The sequence below is a fragment of the Eschrichtius robustus genome, chromosome 11, assembly GCF_028021215.1.
Source record: "Eschrichtius robustus isolate mEscRob2 chromosome 11, mEscRob2.pri, whole genome shotgun sequence".
Taxonomy (NCBI): domain Eukaryota; kingdom Metazoa; phylum Chordata; class Mammalia; order Artiodactyla; family Eschrichtiidae; genus Eschrichtius; species Eschrichtius robustus.
This window is the reverse complement of record NC_090834.1, coordinates 86,602,382-86,624,278: the sequence shown is the minus strand read 5'-3', so window position 1 is coordinate 86,624,278 and position 21,897 is coordinate 86,602,382. Positions and strand designations below refer to the sequence as shown.

General features: G+C 35.2%; 1 protein-coding gene across 5 annotated transcripts in view; it reads left to right on the top strand.

Moving 5' to 3' along the window:
* DCDC1 (doublecortin domain containing 1) overlaps positions 1 to 21,897 on the top strand; it is a 476,122-nt gene that overhangs the window by 6,954 nt on the left and 447,271 nt on the right. For 2 of the 5 annotated variants that reach the window (XM_068555097.1, XM_068555100.1), the window contains exon 2: positions 20,673 to 20,830. The exons of 1 other annotated variant lie outside the window; for it this stretch is intronic. In XM_068555097.1, coding sequence (XP_068411198.1) covers positions 20,673 to 20,830 — 158 coding nt within the window. Of the gene's footprint in view, positions 1 to 19,291; positions 19,343 to 20,513; positions 20,831 to 21,897 lie in introns of those variants that run through there. 2 more of the 5 variants (XM_068555099.1, XM_068555098.1) reach the window with 2 other exon arrangements.

Genomic DNA, 21,897 nt, shown 5'->3' with positions numbered 1-21,897 from the left:
GTAACCAACAAAACATTTCTGCGTTTTTTGTTCGTTTTTAAAACTAGATTAATGTCATTATCATTGAATTTTTTTTAATACTAAGTACCTCATATAGAAAGGGACCATAAAAAGACATGTAAAATTTGGTATACTCATTTAAAGAAATGATTTGTTTTCCCCTCCAAAATTATTTGAAGTAATATTATGAGACATTTTAGTGTTGGTAATATCTTTAAAACTTTCAAAATAGTTAATGTTATTATGCAGAGTTTAATGTTATTATGCTCAATTTCAATAGTCGAATATAATTTTGGGGTAATGATAGGTATATTTAAGATGAGTGAAGCATTGCAACGTCAACAGTTCAGATCCACAGAGATATGAGGGTAGAAATCAAATTTTAGAATACATTCTTCCCTTAGCATCAGGGTTACTATGGTAGTATTTTTTATTACTTGTGTCAGTTTACTAGTAATAAACATATTCAGCATTTCAGCTTCTTCTTGCAACCATTCAGTTTAATTATTTAGAGAGTGAAGAAAAACAACTCTTACGTGCTAAAGGGATTTCTGCAATGACGGATTAGATGCCAAAATAATGAAACTACACGACTTAAAAAATATACTGAAGAATAGATGTTTTCTGATGAATTTCCACAAAAATATCATATTTTAAAAATATTTTAAGCAACTCATAATATTACTTTTTAATCTACTGTAGAAGCACTATGAGTATAGTCCTTTGTAGCTCATTAGCTATTTCTTTAATGAGTTTTTTTGTGTGATAGTTAAAGTAACAGACGAATGACAGATTGTTTGCCTTTAATGATTTCCCTGTTTCAAGCCCATTACAAAGCAATTAGAAATCTGACAGCATTTTCACTCTGCATTACTGATCATCTAAAGTGATGAGGAATGAGAGGTGATGAATATTAATTGTATATTTTCATATGATTATCATAAATTATTACCTTGTCTGATGTGCTGCAGGTGAAGTGGGAGCATAAGAGAAAGACAGTCAGATACATTAATTTGAAAGACTATATGACTTTTTAAAATCTTTGTAGTGTAAATTCTGATCTGCAGTGTTAGTCTCTATGAATATGAAATTAATTCTTTTTAACTTCTAGCTATATTTGGGGTAACTTAACTTTTCTTATTTCAGTGCAAGAAAAGGAAAAATTATTTCATAGTACAATGTACATACATGTATTTAAGTTCAGAATTTTAAGAATCTAATTTAGAAAATGAGATAGTGAATTTTGTTGATATACATATATACAATATTCAGACGTATCATTACAGAGGAGAAAGATATACTTAGAAATAGATCTTATGTTAGTCTTAGGTTAAAGTCAGGTAATCCTGCAAAAGAGGAAGTAAGATAAGAAAGTGTAACCAGATGTAAAAGATTTTTCTGGGTTCTCTGTAACAGTTCTTTTAGTCTTAGTCTACTGTATATCCTGTTTCCCCAGTTTCTTGCTTCAGGTAGATGAGCCTAAGCCTGTCACTAGGACTCAAGTGCTGTTGTTACATGGTTCTCAGCCTTGAAAAAGTATCAAAGGTTGGTCCAGAAACTAGATAATAGTCTTTGGTACAGGAAAAATTGGCAAGCTTAAAGCATTTGAGATGATTAGAAATGTATTTGGATCAATTTTACCAAAGTAAATTAATTTATATTTTGATATCTCTCTGATTATAGGTATTAGTTGATAATCAGTAAATACTTACTGAATTGAGATGAATTTCATTGGAGTAATGAGGCCATGTCTTGCTTCAGTCTTGTCTTTTGGACCTTTTTGCTGCGGTTTGCTCTGTGGCATACCATCCCTCAGAGAGCCATGCCATCCTGGATCCATCTTTATTTATGAAGGTCATAGTCCATATGATAATATGATTATAAATCAATAAAAATGGACTTTTTGCATGCTTCTTAGAAATCATTCTCCTTACTTTATATTCAATTTTATATATCCCCATTTTATATATATTAAAAGTGAAACTACCAGGCCTTCATGAATGAACTTTTTCTGTTCTGGAAAGTTGAGGAGAGCCATGTGAAATTCATTACATGTTTACTCAGGGAAAAGTCAGATATCATAATGATAAAAGCAAATTATCAGTAAAAACTGTTGAGATCCTAGTGTTTGGTAGCTCAATTTAATAATATTTATACTGGCTAGGTTTTTCAGTTATATTATTCTTTGTGTCTTATGCCCTCCCAAGATTTTGTTCCACAAGGACCTCCTTCATCCACAGAGCAGGTCCAACTAGCACATTTTACAGAATCAGAATGGTAATTCCTATTGCCCTCAACTCCTTTCTGCTGATATTCTTTATCTTCTCTTAGTCCAGACTTTAAGTTGATCCTTTGTACAGCCCAATTCTCCTTTTCCACTTCTAACATACCACCAACCAACATAATTACTTGACTTTTGGCTAAAGTCCTCACTTCTTCCTTTAGAGGAATTGGTTTAGAAATTTTACATATTTTACATATTTTTGCTGTGACAGAGAATAGCTACCCATACCTGAGTTTATAGTAAACTGGGCTGTCAAACCATGGTATTGTTAGCAAATCAACAGCTGAGGAAACAAACACTCCTAAATTGTAAACTGTAAATAGCTGGTTACTTGCCCTCATTTCCTTCTGGGTTCCCCAGTACAAGTAATGTCCTCTTAAGCTTGGGAACGTCTCCAATTGATTGTTTCCAGAGTATTTAGGCTTAGAAAGATAGTTAAGATCAAACAAACAATTCAGTGACCAAATTTTTTTCTTTCTAAGGTATTTAAATAGTAACAGAGGTTGGGAAAATAGGGATGTTAATTACATAATGAGAACAACACTTACCCTCATCCAATAAGCAGCTCAGTTCAAGATAGTGTTGGCTCTTGTCTGATTAGATTCTTGTCTAATACAGACCAAACGTTTAACTTCCTTCCCAGCTGGGACCTCTTTCCTCCATAGTTGTGCTTCTAACCCGGCTGTGTACTTAGCCAGCTGGTCACATGACACAGAGACCTCTCTCCTTGAAAACTGGGCTCATTTCTCCACTCCATACACTTCTTTACACTGTCTCCATTTGCTAACCAAACAGCAGCTATTCTTTACACTTTTCAAGTTTCAAGTGTTTTTACTTATATTTAAACACCACTCTGTTACTCATCATTTACTCTAGTCATAGAGGATCCTTTTAAGTCATTCACAAAGAATTCCCGCTTTCCCTCTCAAAATTCCTACCTAAAATGGGTTTATGTCTTGTACCAGTACAGTACCACTTAACTGAAGCAGCAAGTCATTTAAGATCCCTAGGGAAAAGAAAGGTCAACAAGTTGGAAAGAGAACTAAGGAAAAAATTTCTTATTAATTTCAGAAATGTCAGGGATCTGATATGATAGAGCTAAAACATAAATGAGTCCAAGATTCCTGACTAGTCATTAGTAAAGACATTGACTCAGTTCTGAAACAGGCCCTCAAGAGAGAGGAGATATGTCAACATCCATTGGCTTAGCGTTGAAGACAGTTTTTGAATTATTTTATTCCTAAACCATTTTCCCCTACACTAGATTGGAAAATAGAATAAAAAAGCTTACAATACTTAAATAGATTACACTGTTCACTTCTTACTTTATAATATGATCTGTCATTCTATCAGAAAAAGATACTAAGTTCATCTGACATATCTGGCTTTTCAGATACTGTGTTGGTTGTTTTCCAATATTTTATGCCCTTCTCGGTGTTACTAATTGACTGTTTAATTTGTTATTGAATGTTTCCAGGTTAAACTAAGCTGTCTAATTACCAAAATCATTTCCCCTTGTTTTAAAGATGGGTATGATTTCCCTTTTCCCGTCTCCAGGGACATTTTCCCATCCCTTGAAGATGGTGAAAGCAAAAGGAAATAGTTAAAAGTATTGAGAGGGAAGAGGAATAAAAAGATGATATTCTTTCTTCCCTTTGCAGTAGTCACATCATCCATGTGACTTATTCTAATCTGATAGTCATAAATATTTGAGTAATATTTTAATTCATTCTTTGAACTTCTTAAAGTTTAAATTTACTATCTCCCCAGGAAACAAACGGATTTCTCTTTAATAAAAGTAAATTGGATCATGCACATGTGTGATGAGGAAGTTACTCTTGCAGGCTAGTTCAGTCAATCCTTAACCATTATAGTGTATGGTTTCTTTATCAAGGAGTTAGCACAAGGTGAGCCCCAGAGTACACTGTGCTATCACCTCATATTTGACACCCTGCCTAGAAGGTGATCTTTTAAAATTTTTAAGTTCTCCGGGAGAATGGTACATAATAGTTGTTATTGAAACAAATTGGAAGTACAAATTTTGCATAATCAGATTTGAAGGATTTGTTTCCCACTAATAGTTGAGCAGCTTTCCTGTTTTGGTTGGTTTAACGATACCTTTCAGTAGATTTCAAACTTCACATCATGGCTGATAGAACCACTTCTCTCTCCCCCGCTCTAGAAAATGTATCCTAATCCCTCTTAAACTTGAAGTATAAAATTCAGAACACTGTATCAGTGTGCTTCTGTGTCTTCTAGGGTACCTGTAAACCAGAGATTGTATTTTAATAAAGGGAAAGGAGAAAGAAAAGAACTCCTTGAACTCCAATTTAGCACACTGGCACAAAGATTTTCGGATCATTTATTCAAGTAGTTAGCTCAAGGGTTAGCATTAACTTTGGGGGCTTCTTTGTGATCAACAGGGCTTTCAGTTTTCCATGGTCAAGTGCTCCATTTAATGCATGTGAATAATAAACTTAAGCAAAGTAAAAGGGAATTTCATGCTTGGGAGGTAAAGAAGTTTATGCAATTTTACCCTTACCTAAAGAACTGACCATTAAAGTAATATAGAAGGAAAAGAGTTTTTTTCCTGCCTTCATTTTGGAAATCTGATTTAAAAACCTTAAGATTTCCCATATCGCTTTTAAAAACTTTTTTGAGCCTGCTCCATTGCTACATGATAACCTTTTATTTCTAAAGAATTAGATGTTTCTCTCTCTAAATGGGGAGCTAAAGCAAGAGTTGAATTTTTTTACCTATAAAATATGCATAGTTATGAAAAAGGTGTATACATCTGAAAAATTGCATGTATTTTTATGCTCCTATTTACTTGTTACTATGGCAACCACCACACTGCCTAGTATTTATGTTGGCTAAGATTCAGAGAACCTTTTCAAAAAAATAAATATGCCAGAACCATGTATTGGTTTACTTTGGTGTTTAGAAAAATGTTTATTCTACTGCATATTTTTGAAGAAAAATAGCAATAAATAATGTAAACGTCAGCCAAGCTTAAATAGTACCTTTTCCTGTAGTATGTTTTTAAAATCGAAGCAATTACATTTTTTCTTTTCCTTGTTATGAAATCAGAATAAAGAATATAAATAATGAATTTTCAAAACTTATCTTAATCTTGAAAGGTAGTCTCTTGATTTTTTCTTATTTTTATGACTTAATATTTTGATTCATAACAAATTTCTGAAACTATACAACATGAACACTTAGATAAAATGCTTAATGCTAGCTATGTAAATCAGAAAATATAAATAGTTGGCATTTCTGATCACAGATGGTTCTTTAATATCTATAAATAAAAGATTCATATTTTGTATTTGAAATGAAAGGCATGGTTGCTATTATTTTTCTTACTTTAATTATTTAAATTGTTTTCTGACATGTGTGATACATAAATATAATTTCTTAGTGTTAAACATCAGAATGGAAATTATGAAGCATAAAATGAGACATGTTTCATGTCACGTATTACCTGTTAAGAAAAACTGCAATACAACATTTAAGTACAACAGAATAGTGAGCATATTGTCTCTGATACTTGTAAACAGGATGGATCTGCACTTTCACAGTTTATGTTGACAGTATCTTTGTGGGAAATGTAATTATCAAATGAATTATAACCTGTCCTAGTATTAAGATTATTAATAGTAATTTTAATTGCCTTTTTCAAGATAATTGGATATGTTCTCATAAGTATATGGGAAAGGGGGCACTGAGCTAATTAGATATTTTGAACTCAGTTATCTTTAAAATCTCTAGAAGTTTAACATATATCCTATATTTCAGGAATTTCTTCTTTTAATTGAATGGTTTTCTAAGTAGAATTAAACTAATTTGTAGTTCATAAAATCTTACTGATTATCCCTTGATATTCTGCCTTGAGTACTGATATGATGAAAATTTTAAATAATGGTATGTATGTATGTATGTATTTATTTGAGGTATAGATGATTTACAATATTATATTATTTTCAGGTATACAACATAGTGATTCAAAATTTCTATAGGTTATACTTCATTTAAAGTTATTAGAAGATATTGGTTATGTTCCCTGTGCTATACAATATATCCTTGTAGCTTTTTATTTTATACATAGTAGTTTATCCCCTGTCCCTATCTTGCCCCATCCCCCTTCCCTCTCCCCATTGGTAACCACTAGTTTGTTCCCTATATCTGTGAGTCTCTTTCTGTTTTGTTATATTCATTCGTTTTGTTTTTTAGATTCTACATATAAATGATAACCTACAGCATTAGTCTTTCTCTGTCTGACTTATTTCACTAAGCATAACACCCTCCAGGTCCATAAAATCTTACTGATTATCCCCTGATATTTCTCCTTGAGTATCGATATGATGAAAACTTTAAATAATGGTAATTTTTAAATTAAATTTTCACTACCAGTTAGAAAATTATTCTTAAATTGGTAAGGCTAAGAAATAATATTTTATTCCAGTAATGAGTGCTGTTAGATGGGCTTTCATATACTATTTCTGTAGTTTTAGAAATTGGTACATGTCTAAAAAGCAAGTCACCTTGGAAATACACATCAGCAGGTTTAAAATTGTTCATACATTTTAATCTGGGAATTTAACTTCCACAACTTTTTTTTTTTAAACATCTTTATTGGAGTATAATTGCTTTACATTGTTGTGTTAGTTGCTGCTGTATAACAAAGTGAATCAGCTATACATATACGTATATCCACATATCCCCTTCCTCTTGTGTCTCCCTCCCATCCTCCCTATCCCACCCCTCTAGGCAGTCACAAAGCACTGAGCTGATCTCCCTGTGCTATGCGGCTGCTTCCCACTAGCAAGTATTCAGTGGTACGGTCAAAGGTGTGAACAAAAACCACAACTTTATTTGCGATAGGAAGCATTTGGATCAACCAGCTAGGATATTAAACAAGTAATAAAAAAAAATCATGTTCTTGGGACTTCCGTGGTGGTGCAGTGGTTAAGAATCTGCCCGCCACAAAGGAAACCATAAATAAGAAGAAAAGACAACCCTCAGAATGGGAGAAAATATTTGCAAATGAAGCAACTGACAAAGGATTAATCTCCAAAATATACAAGCAGGTCAATATCAAAAAAAAAAACAAACATCCCAATCCAAAAATGCGCAGAAGACCTAAATAGACATTTCTCCAAAGAAGATATACAGATTGCCATCAAACACATGAAAGGACACTCAACATCACTAATCATTAGAGAAATGCAAATCAAAACTACAATGAGGTGCTACTTCACACCGGTCAGAATGGCCATCATCAAAAAATCTACAAACAATAAGTGCTGGAGAGGATGTGGAGAAAAGGGAACCCTCTTGCACTGTTTGTGGGAATGTAAATTGATACAGCCACTATGGAGAATAGTATGGAGGTTCCTTAAAAAACTAAAAATAGAACTACCATATGACCCAGCAATCCCACTACTGGGCATATACCCTGAGAAAACCATAATTCAAAAAGAGTCATGTACCACAATGTTCATTGCAGCTCTATTTACAATAGCCAGGACATGGAAGCAACCTAAGTGTCCACTGACAGATGGATAAAGAAGATGTGGCACATATATGCAATGGAATATTACTCAGCCATAAAAAGAAATGAAATTGAGTTATTTGTAGTAAGGTGGATGGACCTAGAGTCTGTCATACAGAGTGAAGTAAGTCAGAAAGAGAAAAACACGTACTGTATGCTAACACGTATATATGGAATCTAAAAACAAAAATGGTTCTGAAGAACCTAAAGGCAGGACAGGAATAAAGAAGCAGGTGTAGAGAATGGACTTGCGGACATGGGGAGGGGAAGGGTAAGCTGAGATGAAGTGAGAGAGTGGCATTGACATATCTACACTACCAAACGTAAAATAGATAGCTAGTGGGAAGCAGCCGCATAGCACAGGGAGATCAGCTCGGTGCTTTGTGACCACCTAGGGGGGTGGGTTAGGGAGGGTGGGAGGGAGAGGCAAGAGGGAGGGGATATGGGGATATATGTATACGTATAGCTGATTCACTTTGTTACACAGCAGCAACTAACACAACAGTGTAAAGCAATTATATTCCATTAAAGATGTTAAAAAAAAAAAAAAAAAAAGAATCCACCTGCCAGTGCAGGGGACAAGGGTTTGAGCCCTGGTCCGGGAAGATCCCACATGCTGCAGAGCAACTAAGCCCGTGTGCCACAACTACTGAGCCTGCGCACTAGAGCCCACGAGCCACAACTACTGAGCCCGTGTGCCACAACTACTGAAGATTGCTCGCCTACAGCCCATGATCCACAAAAGAGAAGCCACCGCAATGAGAAGCCCGCGCACCGCAACAAAGTGTAGCCCCCACTCATTGCAACTAGAGGAAGCCCGCGTGCAGCAACGAAGACCCAACCCAGCCAAAAATAAATAAATATTTTTTAAAAATCATGTTCTCAACAAATATTTAATAACATAGGAATATTCTCATTAGGTGAACACAGCTGTATATAAATTGGATTTTAATATGGTCACACATTTGTTTAAAGAAAAGACTATATATCTCTGTAAATTCATTGACCAAAGTCAGAAAACAAATATTCAAAAATTATAATGGTGGCTAACTCCAAGGGTAGGAGATTGTAAGAAATTTTATTTTTTATACTTATCTTTCCAATCTTAATATGGGGATTTCTGTAATAACTGCAGTTACCATCATTCAAATTGTTTTTACTAAGAGAAGTTAATTAAAATTGGGCACATTCGTTATAATGAAAATTCAGCTAGTGAAGGAACAATAAATATTGTCTTGTTCAATGTTGAATCCATTGTCTTTTTTTTAAGTCTGAAAATAGTTGGTGCTTAATAAATATTTGATGATTGAATGGATGTATGATGGGATCAGGAATTAGCAAAGGGGCTTTAGGAAGAACATTTGGAGGGCCACAAAGATGCCTTCTTTATGTTTTATTTATCATAACAATGGGTGATAATAATATGATAAGAATATACAAAAACTGCTCTGCTAACCATAGTTCTGGTAGCATAGAAGAAGGCAAAGCAAGATGGCTGGGTTTATCTTAGTATATTTAGTTTATGGAGTTGTACAATTACAGCTATTAGAACAAAACAAACAAGCAAAAACATTTATCATTGAGATTCCAACAGGGAAAAATAAACTTATTTGAGTTTCAAACTCCAGTCCTTAACCTCACTACCTTTTTTCAACTGAACTATTATTTTTATGAAGCAAGTTTTGATAACAACTATTGCATTATGAAATACAACTGGAATACAACTATTACATTATGAAAGAATAGACTTCTATAGTAAGCTATATTTCTATTGTCACAAAATTAATTTTAAAAATAATAATTAGTAATATAGGTGATTAATATGTAATTTACATGTTTATAGGGCACCAGAAAGGTGGATTTCAGGAAGAAATCAAGTGTCTTCCTTCATTGAATTGAATGGTCAGCCTTCTAGACAAGCTTTTTGGGAGATGGGCCTTTACAAAACGAGATATCTGAAAGGGCAGCCTTCCAGGTGTCTCCTAATAATGAGTGTAGCAGCAACTTACATGACCTCCTGAACCAAGGTCATTATCTACCTTGATAGTATCTTATAGACCTGAGGGTGCAACTGCGGGATATAATGGCTTCTACTGTGGTGTGGAGACATTGTTTCAGCATTGGAGGGAGGTTAATGGCAATTAAATCAGTGAGGCCAAATCTGATGTCAGGAAACATGATATGTCACTGCTGGAATGCTACAGTAGTCCTCAATAGACAGATACATTCTGACTTGGAGGGATATGGCCAAGAAGTCTGCCTAAGGATTTCCAAATATGCATTGCTTGGGACTGGTCTTTAGAAGTTACCTCTGACTCTTCTCCTATCAGATATGGACTAGCTCTCTGTGCTGGGAACTGCAGAACAATGACCTTCTGAAGCCTTTTCTAAAAATTAGAAATTAATTGTTTTAGAGCAGTTTAAGATTACAGCAAAATTGAGGGGAAGGTACAGAGATTTCCCATATAAGCCCTGCTCCCACACATACATAGCCTCCCCCATTATTAATATCCCCCAGCAGAGTGGTACATTTGTTACCATCAATAAACCTACATTGACATATCATAATCACCAAGAGTCCACAATTTACGTTAGGGTTCATTCATGGTGTTCAATTCTATGTTTTGGACAAACGTATAATGACATGTATCCATTAATTATGGTATTATACAGAGTACTTTCTATAGAAATCTTATGTTCCATGTATTCATTTCTACTGCTCCACCCCCAACCTCTGGCAATTACTGATCTTTTTAAGTTCTCCACAGTTTTGCCTTTTCCAGAATGTCAATAGTTGGAGTCATACAGTACACAGACTTTTCAGATTGGCTTCTTTCACTTAGTAATAAGCATTTAAGGTCCCTCCATATCTTTTCATGGCATCATAGCTCATTTTATTTTTGTAGTGTTGAATAATATTTCATTATCTGTCTAGACCATACTTTGTTTACCTGTTCACCTACTGAAGGACATCTTGGTTGCTTCCAACTTTTGGCAGTTATGAATAAAGCTTCTATAAACATCTGTGTGCCAGTTTTAGTCTGGACATAAGGTTTCAGATTATTTAGATAAATATCAAGGAACATGATTTCTGAGTCATACGGTAAGAGTGTGTTTAGTTTTGTAAGAAACCACCAAACACTCTTCCAGTGTGGCTGTGCCTGTGAATGAGCGCTCCTGTTGCTCCACATCCTCACCAGCATTTGGTGGTGTTAGTGTTCTGGATTTTGGCCATTCTAATAGGTATGTGGTGGTATCTCAATGTCATTTTAATTTGCATTTGCCTGCTGATATATGATGTGGAGCAACTTTTCACATGCTTATTTGCCATCTGTATGTCTTCTTTGGTCAGGTGTCTGTTAAAGTCTTTGGCCCATTTTAAAATCAGGTTGTTTGTTTTCTTATTGTTGAGTGTTAAGAGTTCTTGGTAAATTTTGGATAATAGTCCTTTATCAGATATGTCTTTTGCAAATCTTTTCTCCTAGTCTGTGGCTTGTCTTATCATTCTCTTTTGTCTTTCACAGAGCAGAAGTTTTTAATTTTAATGAAATCTGGCCTTTTGGTCATTTCTTTCATGGATCATGCCTTTGGTGTTGCATCTAAAAAGTCATTGCCATACTCAAGGTCATCTAGGTTTTCTCCTATGTTATCTTCTAAGAGTTTTATAGTTCTGTGTTTTACATTTAGTTTTGTGATCCATTTTGAGCTAGTTTGTGTGAAGGGTATGAGGTCTGTGTCTAGATTCTTTTTTTTTTTTTTTTTTGCATGTGTATGTGCAGTTGTTCCAGTACCATTAGCTGAAAAGACTGTCTTTCTGCCATTGTCCGCCTCTGTCAAAGTTCAGTTGACTATATTTATGTGGGTCTATTTCTGGGCTTTTGTAGTTTTTCTCATATAGATCTTGTACGTATTTTGTTAGATTTATGTCTCAGTATTTCATTTTTTTGAGTTCTGTGCAAATGTTTCTAATTTCAAATTCTACTTGTTTGCAATGAACTTTTGTATATTAACCTTGTATCCTGCAACCTTGCTCTAATTGCACCTAAAGGCTTTTAAGATGATGGCAGTCCCACATTTCTTGTCTTTTCTTGTCTTCTTGTGGCTTTCTTCCACTGCTCCTTGTATCTCTAGCCTACTAGAAGGCACAATATAATGTGATTTGAATATTCAATTCAGCTGTACAAGATAAAAAAAACAAATGGGATGATGAAACATAAGAAATGTTGAGCATAGGTAGTAAGTAAGCTAATAGCTTATGAGGTATAGGTGTAATTCATAGGCTGTGTTAAGTATAGATATGCGGGACTTCCCTCCCTGGTGGTCCTGTGGTTAAGATTCCGCGCTTCCACTGCAGGGGGCACAGGTTTCGATCCCTGGTGGGGAACTAAGATCCTGCATGCTGTGCAGCCAAAAAAAAAAAAAAAAAAGATATGCGTAAGTAGTTTGAGAAACAAAGGCAGAATTCAGAAGATGTGTTAAATATACATAATAAGCAAGTTAGTAACCTATAAAACGTACCAAGATAAAGCGACTAAATGGCATATATGATAGAATAGACAAGTTTTATTTATTCAGTAGAAAGGTAGACCAAGTCATAATCTTGCCACTTCAGGGCTGATCGCTGTGTTGTCCCTAAACTGACCACCTACTAATAACATCCAGTATGCTCCTGTTTTGGCCCAAAGAACTGTGCCCAAGAAATGCAAATTAAAACCTGTAGCTCTTAACCAAGTTAATTGGCAAGCTACAGCTTTGGCCAGGCACAACTGCCTCTGTGTCTCTCCCATTAATCCCTGGTACCTTCTGTCTGGGCCACTGGCTTACATCTCAACTCTGGTTCTTATAGCACACCATCATGGGGAAGGCTGATATGGGCAGAAAGAACAGGATTTGGATAGCATGATCCTGCCACTCTCCCCCTATCTTAAGTATGTTGACTTAGTTTATTGCTTTCTTTCCCCTTGCTTATCACTGTGTGTTTTTAATTTTTTTAGTAAATTGTGTGAATGGAGCATTTTAATTTGGTCTGTGAGCCCTCTGAGTTAGCTTGCTTGGTAATGTGTTCAAGGTAATTTTCCACTTGGCAGTACTCTTCACTTTGAACTTCAGTAATCCTCCCTCACAGTCTGAGATTTTAAGCGAATACTTAAAATCCCTATCTGGTTGAGGGACTGATAACAAACTGTGAAAGGAGTGTTAAATTATGGTGATTCTATGATAATCTTAAGGACCTTGTCCACAATGAAGGAATTATGAGAACCTGTCTCTCACCTCTAGAATGGGCCCTTCCTAAGTAAACCCAGGAAAACTGAGCAAATCCCAGTTTATCTGGAAAGAAGAGTAGGAGGGGGTGTGTGTCAGCTCTGTCCTACTTAAATTCTCTCCTTTTCAAAGCTGAGGTTGGAGGTACTTATTGGCTAGAATAGTGACCTTCAAATAGTTTTGCTTATATATTCCCATGCACAATTTTAAGTTGACATTTAAAATTTCTCATTATAAGCTTAAATAGTTGGAAAAGATGTAATTTCTGGTATATTATGAATGCTGACATTTTAAAATAAAACCGTTACATCAGTCTTTTAAACATATCTAATAAAATGTAAATTCCATATGATTTTTAAGAAACATTTTCTTATGAACATTTTCAAACACAAAAGGAAAAATAATAAAATAAACTCCCACATACTTTTTACCCAATACAAACAACCGTCAACTTCTGCCATTCTTATTTATATTCTCTTTCACTTTTCTTCTTGGAGTATTTTAAAGCAAATCCAAATAATATTTTATTTAAAAATAGTTTGGTTTGTATCTCTAACAGATAATATTTATCATAACAATACCTTTTATCCATACCCAATAAAATAATTTCCTTGATACCAATAATACCCAATTTGTGTTCAAATATCACCAGTTGCCTCAAAAATGTATGTCTTATTAAAGTTGGTTTGTTCAAATCAGGATCTAAACAAGGTTTATGCATTGCATCTGGTTGATATGATTCTTCAGTCTCTTTTCATTTGTGACATTTCTCCCTCCTCTTTATTTTGTGCCATGTCATTTAACATGTAACATGTTTCTCTCCCTTCCCGCATTTCTCACAAACTAGAAATTAGATCTAAAGATTTGATTACATTCAGTGTTTGTGGCGAGAATGCTTTATAGATGGTCCTATGTTTATAATTCCTGTAGAGTCATATAAGGAGAAACAATTTCTGGTTGTCTTATTTTTAGTGACATATTAATATATATCAGTGGTATAGGTGATATCAGTCAGATTCATCTGTTATAAGTTTCCCATCACTCTTTCATCTAATAATGACAAACATTACCTGGACAAACATTATCTGGATCCATTATTTCAGTATGGTTTGCCCTATGGTGATTTGCTAATTCTTTTATTCCATCTACATGTATTAGCTATGATTCTTCTATGAAGAAGAATTTTCTCTCATCATTTATTTCGTTATCCTGAATTATAGCCCATTTAGGAAAGCAGGAAAAGTACATTTATTATTTTTCAGAACCGTTAAGTTGGTGCCCTAGCAAGTAACAAAGGTGAATTATGAAATAATGAAGTTATAAAATTTTATTTTAGTATTAGGTACTCATGGATTTTTATATGTTTAATGTTTCAATCCTTTACTTTTTTTATGTTCAGAGTGCCCCATCTTTGGCCACTGGAATCCCCTTCAAGTTGGTTCCTATGTCCTTTTGACATGCCCCACTTGTCTTTGATAACTTCCTGTTTTCAGGCATGACAAGATGTCACATGTTCATGCAATATTTTGGCCTGAGGCCTGAATGCTATAGAGATTTTAAAACATTAAAAATATTAACAAGCTCTTCTTCAACAGTTGAAATTTTTACATCCTTCTTTTTTCTCCTTAAACTTATTTCCACTCCATTTCTTTTTTTTTTTTTTTATTGAAGTATAGGTGATTTACAATTTTGTGTTAATTTCAGATGTACAGCAAAGTGATTTGGTTATACATATATATGTATATGTCTATATTCTTTTTAAAATTCTTTTCCATTATAGTTAATTACAAGGTATTGAATATAGTTCCCTGTGCTATACAGTAAATCCTTGCTGTTTATCTATCTACTCCATTTCTTATCTTTTATGCTTGAAAGTCTTTAATTGGCTAGTCTAAGATACAATAACAACAAATTTCTTAAATGTCCTATGACCATAAGGTTGTAAGTATTGGAAAATTTCCCTAGGATTTAATTTTTATTATAATTATTTTTAGTATACATTTATTCAAAGCAGCTTGGATATAGTGCCATTTTTGATATTCTTTAAATACAAAAAGTAAAAATTATTGGAAATATATATATTAATGATATAGGCTAGTGGGGAGCACTTATAATTTCTTTATTAAAGGAATAGTGAAGGTGTCTCTTCGTTTGAGGCACTGGAATGGGCATAAAAGGAATGCCTTTCTTTTGTAAAATGACAGAATGGAGACTTTCCAAGGACAAATTATAGTTGGGACAGGCAGCTTCTTGGGCAGATGCCTTTTGGGAAAGCATATATATGGAAGCCAAGGATCTGGAAATTGATTTACTTAAAACTGTCCACACTTGCATGCCCCTTGGAAAGTGTCCATGTACTGTTGGTTATTGGTACTCAGTGCCCTGACTTGAAGACCATCAAGCCTCTCCTCTTTAACAGCTGACACTTGGTATCTACTGTGTTCCAAGTACATCAACTTTATGAAGTGGCTACCATTCTTTTTTTTTTTTTTTAAGTTTTCCCAAGCAATTTATTTGACATTTTTCTTGAGAATTTTCAAAGAAATAATAGAAAAATCAAGCAAAATATTTTTTCTGTACAAAATATTTTTCTGTACATGGTTAACAGTAAAATTATGAACTAGGAAACTTGCGTGACAGATCTTGCTTCTCTCCTTTCTAGCTTCTTTTCCCACTTTCTACGTGCCTCTATTTATTCATTCTTTCCCCAAGTGGTTTCATGCAATCCTTTCCAGTTGAAGAAAGAAATAGAACTGATAAAAATCATTTGCACCAAGGTACTAGTGAATTAAAGTATTCAATATTCTTCTTCGAAAATTTGTACTGCAAAAGAAACAGGCACTAAGGAATATTGAAACTCCTGACAGCATAATTCTTTAAATATGCAAATAAATGTCTCCCACAATTTGCTTTTACTATCTGAAGTGGCTACCATTCTTAACCGCATTTCACAGATGATGGAACCTGATGCACAAAGAGGTTATGTGACTTGTCCAAAGTGTCACAGCCAGTGAATGGGCAGCAGGGTTTTAAACCCAGACACTCTGGCTCTAGTGTCCAGGCTCATAACCACTGTGAACTTGAATGCTTTTTTAAAAAACCAGGGGAAGAGCAGATCTAGGACTATTAGAGGAGAACTCGTATTCATGTCAAATTGTTAACGGATGGGAAGCAAAGAAAAATAGTGGTTTTTCAGTGTGTCAGTGAATAAACTCTACATGTGTTAACAAAACATAAGGCAGTGGCTTTTTCTGTACTCTACTAAAATACCGTAGTATTTAATGTTAGTCAAATTAAAATTAACACATTTTTATTTCTTTAATTTCTAATTAACAATTAGTTCTCATTTAATTAGTAATGTGCCACAATGTTATCCAAAAACCTATTGTAGTCTGCATATTCTACTTAACCTGTTAATACATTCTACTTTTAGTGAGGATGACACTGTTTTTAAAGTAACATTACAGAAGAAATATTGCATTTAATAATGGTAATGATTTCACACTTACATAACTCATTCCACCTAAAAGCATCCAGAAGGTGTTTTACGTGAAAAAAAAAACTATAACCATCACTAAAATGATTACCTCTTTTGGTGAAGATTGGGACTGTAATCATTCATTAAGTAAAAAGTAAAGCTATTGCTATATTTCAAGAGATATTTTTGAGTAGTTCAGTGCAAATTTTTTTATTTTTTAATAATTGGATTATATAATAAACACGCCAGGATACTCAAGGGATTTCGTTCTGCAAGGTGATTTACTCTCTATATGATCTTCCTTTCTATGCACAGTTGGATTTTTTCACTTGTAAGCATTCCGCAATTAAGAAGAACCTGATCTATGAGAACTGAGCAGGCAATGGTTGTTGTGGAAGCCTCAGCCCTCCTGTTGTGAGACTTAAAGGGGGAGGGAGACTGTGAAGGGCAACAGCCCTTTAGTCTCCAGTTGGAAGACCAGAGGTGTGCTGGGCAGAGAAAAGTACCTTCTCTTATTAAACTATGTAGAAAGAGATACCGTTTCTTACTTTGATAGTGATTCAGATTCACCTAACATTTAATGGATGTCTACCATGTGGCAAGCACTATGCTAAACGCTTTCACATTCACAGTTTTGTTTATTTAATCCTCATAACCATGCGGACAACTGGTTTTGCAAATGAGAGGACCGACGCTCAGAAAGGTTATAAGACTCAAGGTCACATAGCTAGAAAGTGGCAGAGAAAGACATGATCTTACGTGTTATTGATATGTATTCCTCTGTAATACTTGTGAGTATAAGTTATATTATAGTTCTTTTATTCTTCCACAAGCTTAACTAGCAGCAAGTCTAGCATCAGACTCTTTGAGCTTCCTGTGTTGTAGATTATCTAAGGAGTTAATCATAGTTCAAGAAGGTAGTCCTTCAGGTGCCCTCTCCCGAATGAGGAGACTGTTGGCCAGTTTGTCTCTTTTTGCTGCTGGTGCTTTTGGTGTTACTGTGGTTGCCATAGCTCCTTACTGACCCACATCAACACTACTGATCGCATTGCGTTCCATCATCTGACTGGCTCTACTGGTCCATGCTTCGGGAAGGTCTTTCTGGCTCTAGTTCTAGCTCAGCCTGCAGACTGACATGGTCTTTGAAAGAGGGGTATCAGGGTTCTCCATAGAAACAAAACCAACAGGATGTATGTGTGTGTATATATAAATGCACACACATTAATTAATATATAATTATACATACATTAATAATATATTAATATAATACATTATATATATACATATATACATATGTACATGTATATATGTGTACGTGTATATATATATATATATATATATATATATATATATATATATATGGAGAGAGAGAGAGAGAGAGATTGATTGATTGATTGATTTACCTTAAGGAATCGTCTTACGCGATTGGGGAAGCTTGGTGAGCCTAAAAGGACCCAAAGACCCAAATTACTGGACTCTCAGTTAAATTTAGATTCCAAGCCATCCTAGTGTTCTTTCCATTTCTTAAGTCTAAGCCAATGTCATATATTTTAGGTTTTTGAAAGCAACTTAGTTCAAGGAATATCAGGAGTTTCAGGATTAGGTTCAACTGCAAACAACGAAGACCCAAATTAACATTGTTTTGCACAAGCTAGAAAATTATTTCTAAAGTAAAAGTCTGGAGGTAGGTAGTCTAGAGTTGATATGGTACTCCATGTTGTCAGAGATTCATACTGCTTCCATCTTCCCTGGGGCATGGTTTTCATTCCTAGCATCATATCAAAGATAAAGATGACCTGTCTAGTGCCAGCCTTCATGTTTTCATTCTAGGTAGCAGAAAGGAGAGAAAAGAAAGATGAACTCACCTGCATAGATTGTTTCCACTAATATTTGATTGGCTAGGCTTGTTTTATATGGCTTTACCAAGTTGTAAGGAAGACTAGAAAATAGACTTTATTTTGGGCAGCCATGTGCCTCAGTTAAAAATCAGGGATTCTAGTATCATAGAAGAAGGAAGGAATGGATAGACTGGATGTTGGCAGACAGCTGTCTCTACCACAGAGAATTTATACAAGTATTAGAAGATATTAATATATGGACAAATTAGGACATTGAAATTTTGTTGCATTTGGTACATTCTTAACAAAGCAGCCAAAATTATCTTTCTTTAAAAGTCATATAACTCCCCTGTTCCGAACACTCCATGGACTCTCTAATTCAGTTAAAGTGCTGACAGTGTCCTAAAGGCCCTATGCTATCTCCACCCCCTCACCCCCATTGTCTTTCTAACCTCATCACAACTACATTTCTTCTTTTTCACCTATTCATCTGCTTGTGCTGTTCCTCACGTCTGCCAGGTATACCCCACCTTACGGCCTTCTTACTCTTTCCTGGGTATTGGATGGCTAATTTCCTTGACCCTTTCAAGTCTTTGCCCAGATATTACCACCTCAGTGAAGCCTATGCTGACCAACCTATTTAAAATTGCAATTCCCTCCACCTTCATATTCCCAAACTATACTTCCTAATCAGTCTTTTTCCATAGCATTTATCATTTAACCTCTTACGATGTACTGATATCTTATGTTTATTATTTATCATCTGCCTCCACTAGAACGTAAGCTCCACAAGGGCATGATATTTTCTGCTTTGCTAACTAAAAAATTTCTGAGTGCCTAGAACAATGCCAAGAACTTTGTAGGTGCTCAAGAAATAACCTGTGGATGAATGAATGCGTTTATTTCAGAATATCAGAAAAAAGGTGAAGTAGCATTTTTTATTACCTTACAAGTAATATCCTTCCCTTAGCTGTGATACGTCATGTTACCTTGGGACTCCTCCTTACCTTAGTGGGATACTCAGACCTGAGACTTTGCAGCTATTTGTATCAGCATGTGAATGGGGTGATTACACCCTGGAAAGGACCCTATGACGTTCATTGATATCATTTCTTATGAACATAGTGTTTTGGTCTTAAGAAATTTTAGGTTGTTTGTGTGCATTATTCAAGATTTCTAGGTTACAAATAGAATCCCAACTCAAACTAGCTTAAACAAACCAAAAGGAATCTGCTGACTCACATACCCAGGAAACTCAAGAGATGTGGTTGTTTTTAATAGCGATGTTCAGGGATTCAAATGTTGTCATCAGGAATCTCTCACTTTTTTTTTTTTTTTAATTAATTTATTTATTTAGTTTTGGCTATGTTGGGTCTTCGTATCTGTGCGAGGGCTTTCTCCAGTTGCGGTGATCGGGGGCCACTCTTCATCGCGGTGCGCGGGCCTCTCACTGTCGCAGCCTCCCCTGTTGCGGAGCACAGGCTCCAGACGCGCAGGCTCAGTAGTTGTGGCTCACGGGCTCAGTTGCTCCGCGGCATGTGGGATCCTCCCAGACCAGGGCTCGAACCCGTGCCCCCTGAACCGGCAGGCAGACTCTCAACCACTGCGCCACCAGGGAAGCCCCAGGAATCTCTCACTTTTTAATCTCTCTCCATCTCTCACTTTTTCTTTCACCTGTTTTTGCTTCATTCTCAATGGTAGAAGTTTACATTGTTCTTAAAGCTAGCAATTCTAAAGAACAGAGCACTCCTTTGTCTTCTCCATCTAAACTCTGATTTAGCAATCCCTGTGTCTGGGGAAGGTACTTTGATTGTCTAGCCTTGGATACATTCACTTCCAGGAAAGCATGGCCACATAATTCCCAACAGAATCAAGGGGAAGGTAGCTTCCAAAAAAGGAAGGAGAAAGGGCAAAAAACGAAAAAAAGCATTGTGCTGCACCTTTCAATAACTTATTCCTCATGTTAAGTTTGTATAATTAGCGATGTTTTAGCAAATAGCAAAAATTAAAATACTTTGCAACAAATTATCATTTTTTTCTGAAATAGGATTATACTTATCAAAGACTTAGATTCATATTTTTGTCTTCCTTTAGGCTCTCATCTCTGTTCGTTTCTAATGAGATTTCACATTTAGCAGTGGCTACATGCTCTAGAATATGATGAGAAGTAAATTGTGATTAATACCCAGCCTCAGTTAATAACCCAGGAGGATTTTACATTTTAAATTAAGTAACATTCTTCCTCATTTTGAGCTGACAATGACAGAAGATCACAGAGCAGTGCTTTCTCGGTCTCCTTTGTCACCCTTGACTAAAGCCACGGAGGTTTCACAGCGAAGCAACCCTGAAGACACCTTCAATGGGGATACCGTTCACCCAATTTACAAATATATCTCGAATGATTTACCGAGGTAAGAATATTATTTCAGCAGCTTAAACTGAATTCTGAAGGGGATAAAAGTGCTTAAAGAAGGTTGTCTATGTAAATGCTCAATATTTAGTAGAGATTATGTCAAACATAACTTGGAGATGTGATGGTTGTTGCCTGGGTTACAGCCCTTCCATTTTTTTTTTTTTTCGATTTTATGGGAAGAAAAAAGATAGACGATGCACTAAACATAAATTATTCCTAGAGTCTGACTTGCGGACAGGTAGGATAGTGATAACAACAGGAATGGCAAGGCAGATGCTATTTGCTATATACCACTCACCATGCTAAGTGCTTAACCTGCATTATATTTATTTAGTTCTCAAAACAACTCTGGGAGGAATGCAAGGCAGACAGTATTTTAGACATCTCCTTTTTATATATGAGGAAACAAAGACCTCGAGAGGTTCATTAAGATCACACAGCTGCTAGGTAGAGAAGGTACAGTTTGAACCCGAATGTACCTAACTCCACAGCCAAAACTCAACTATTCTACTCTACTGCACTTCTCAGAAATATAAAGCAGAGAAGACAAGAAGTATTCTTCCTGTGTTTTTTCTCTATTAGAAAGTGAAAGAGCAAAAAAGTGTCTGTCAGGTATTGACTACTGGCTGGCTAAACGTGATGCCATGGTTTTTACGTTAAAAAGAAAATGTGGACTATAAAAGCATTGAAGAAACTATTCTTAAATTAGGGATTGTGTTAATCTCCTTATAGAAATGCTAGGTCATATTTATGTCTTAGGACAGATTGATTTTTTTTTTATATGTCACTAAGTTTTAGGTGAAAGTGAAATCTAGACTTTCAGCTAACCTTTGTTTTGCCTTATTCCTCTGAGCTATGAGTGCATATTAGCAACATATGAGATCATTGACACAGTGTGCTAGCTATATGGCTAGATAATTTTTAGAAAATCATTACCCAATGGTTATATTGTAGAGACATAGTTTTCTCATGATAGTTCCTCCCAATTGACAGTGGAAAAAACATTGGTTCCTCCCAATAAGACAATGGAAAAAAATTTCTAAATAGAATTTTTAAGTAGTCCTT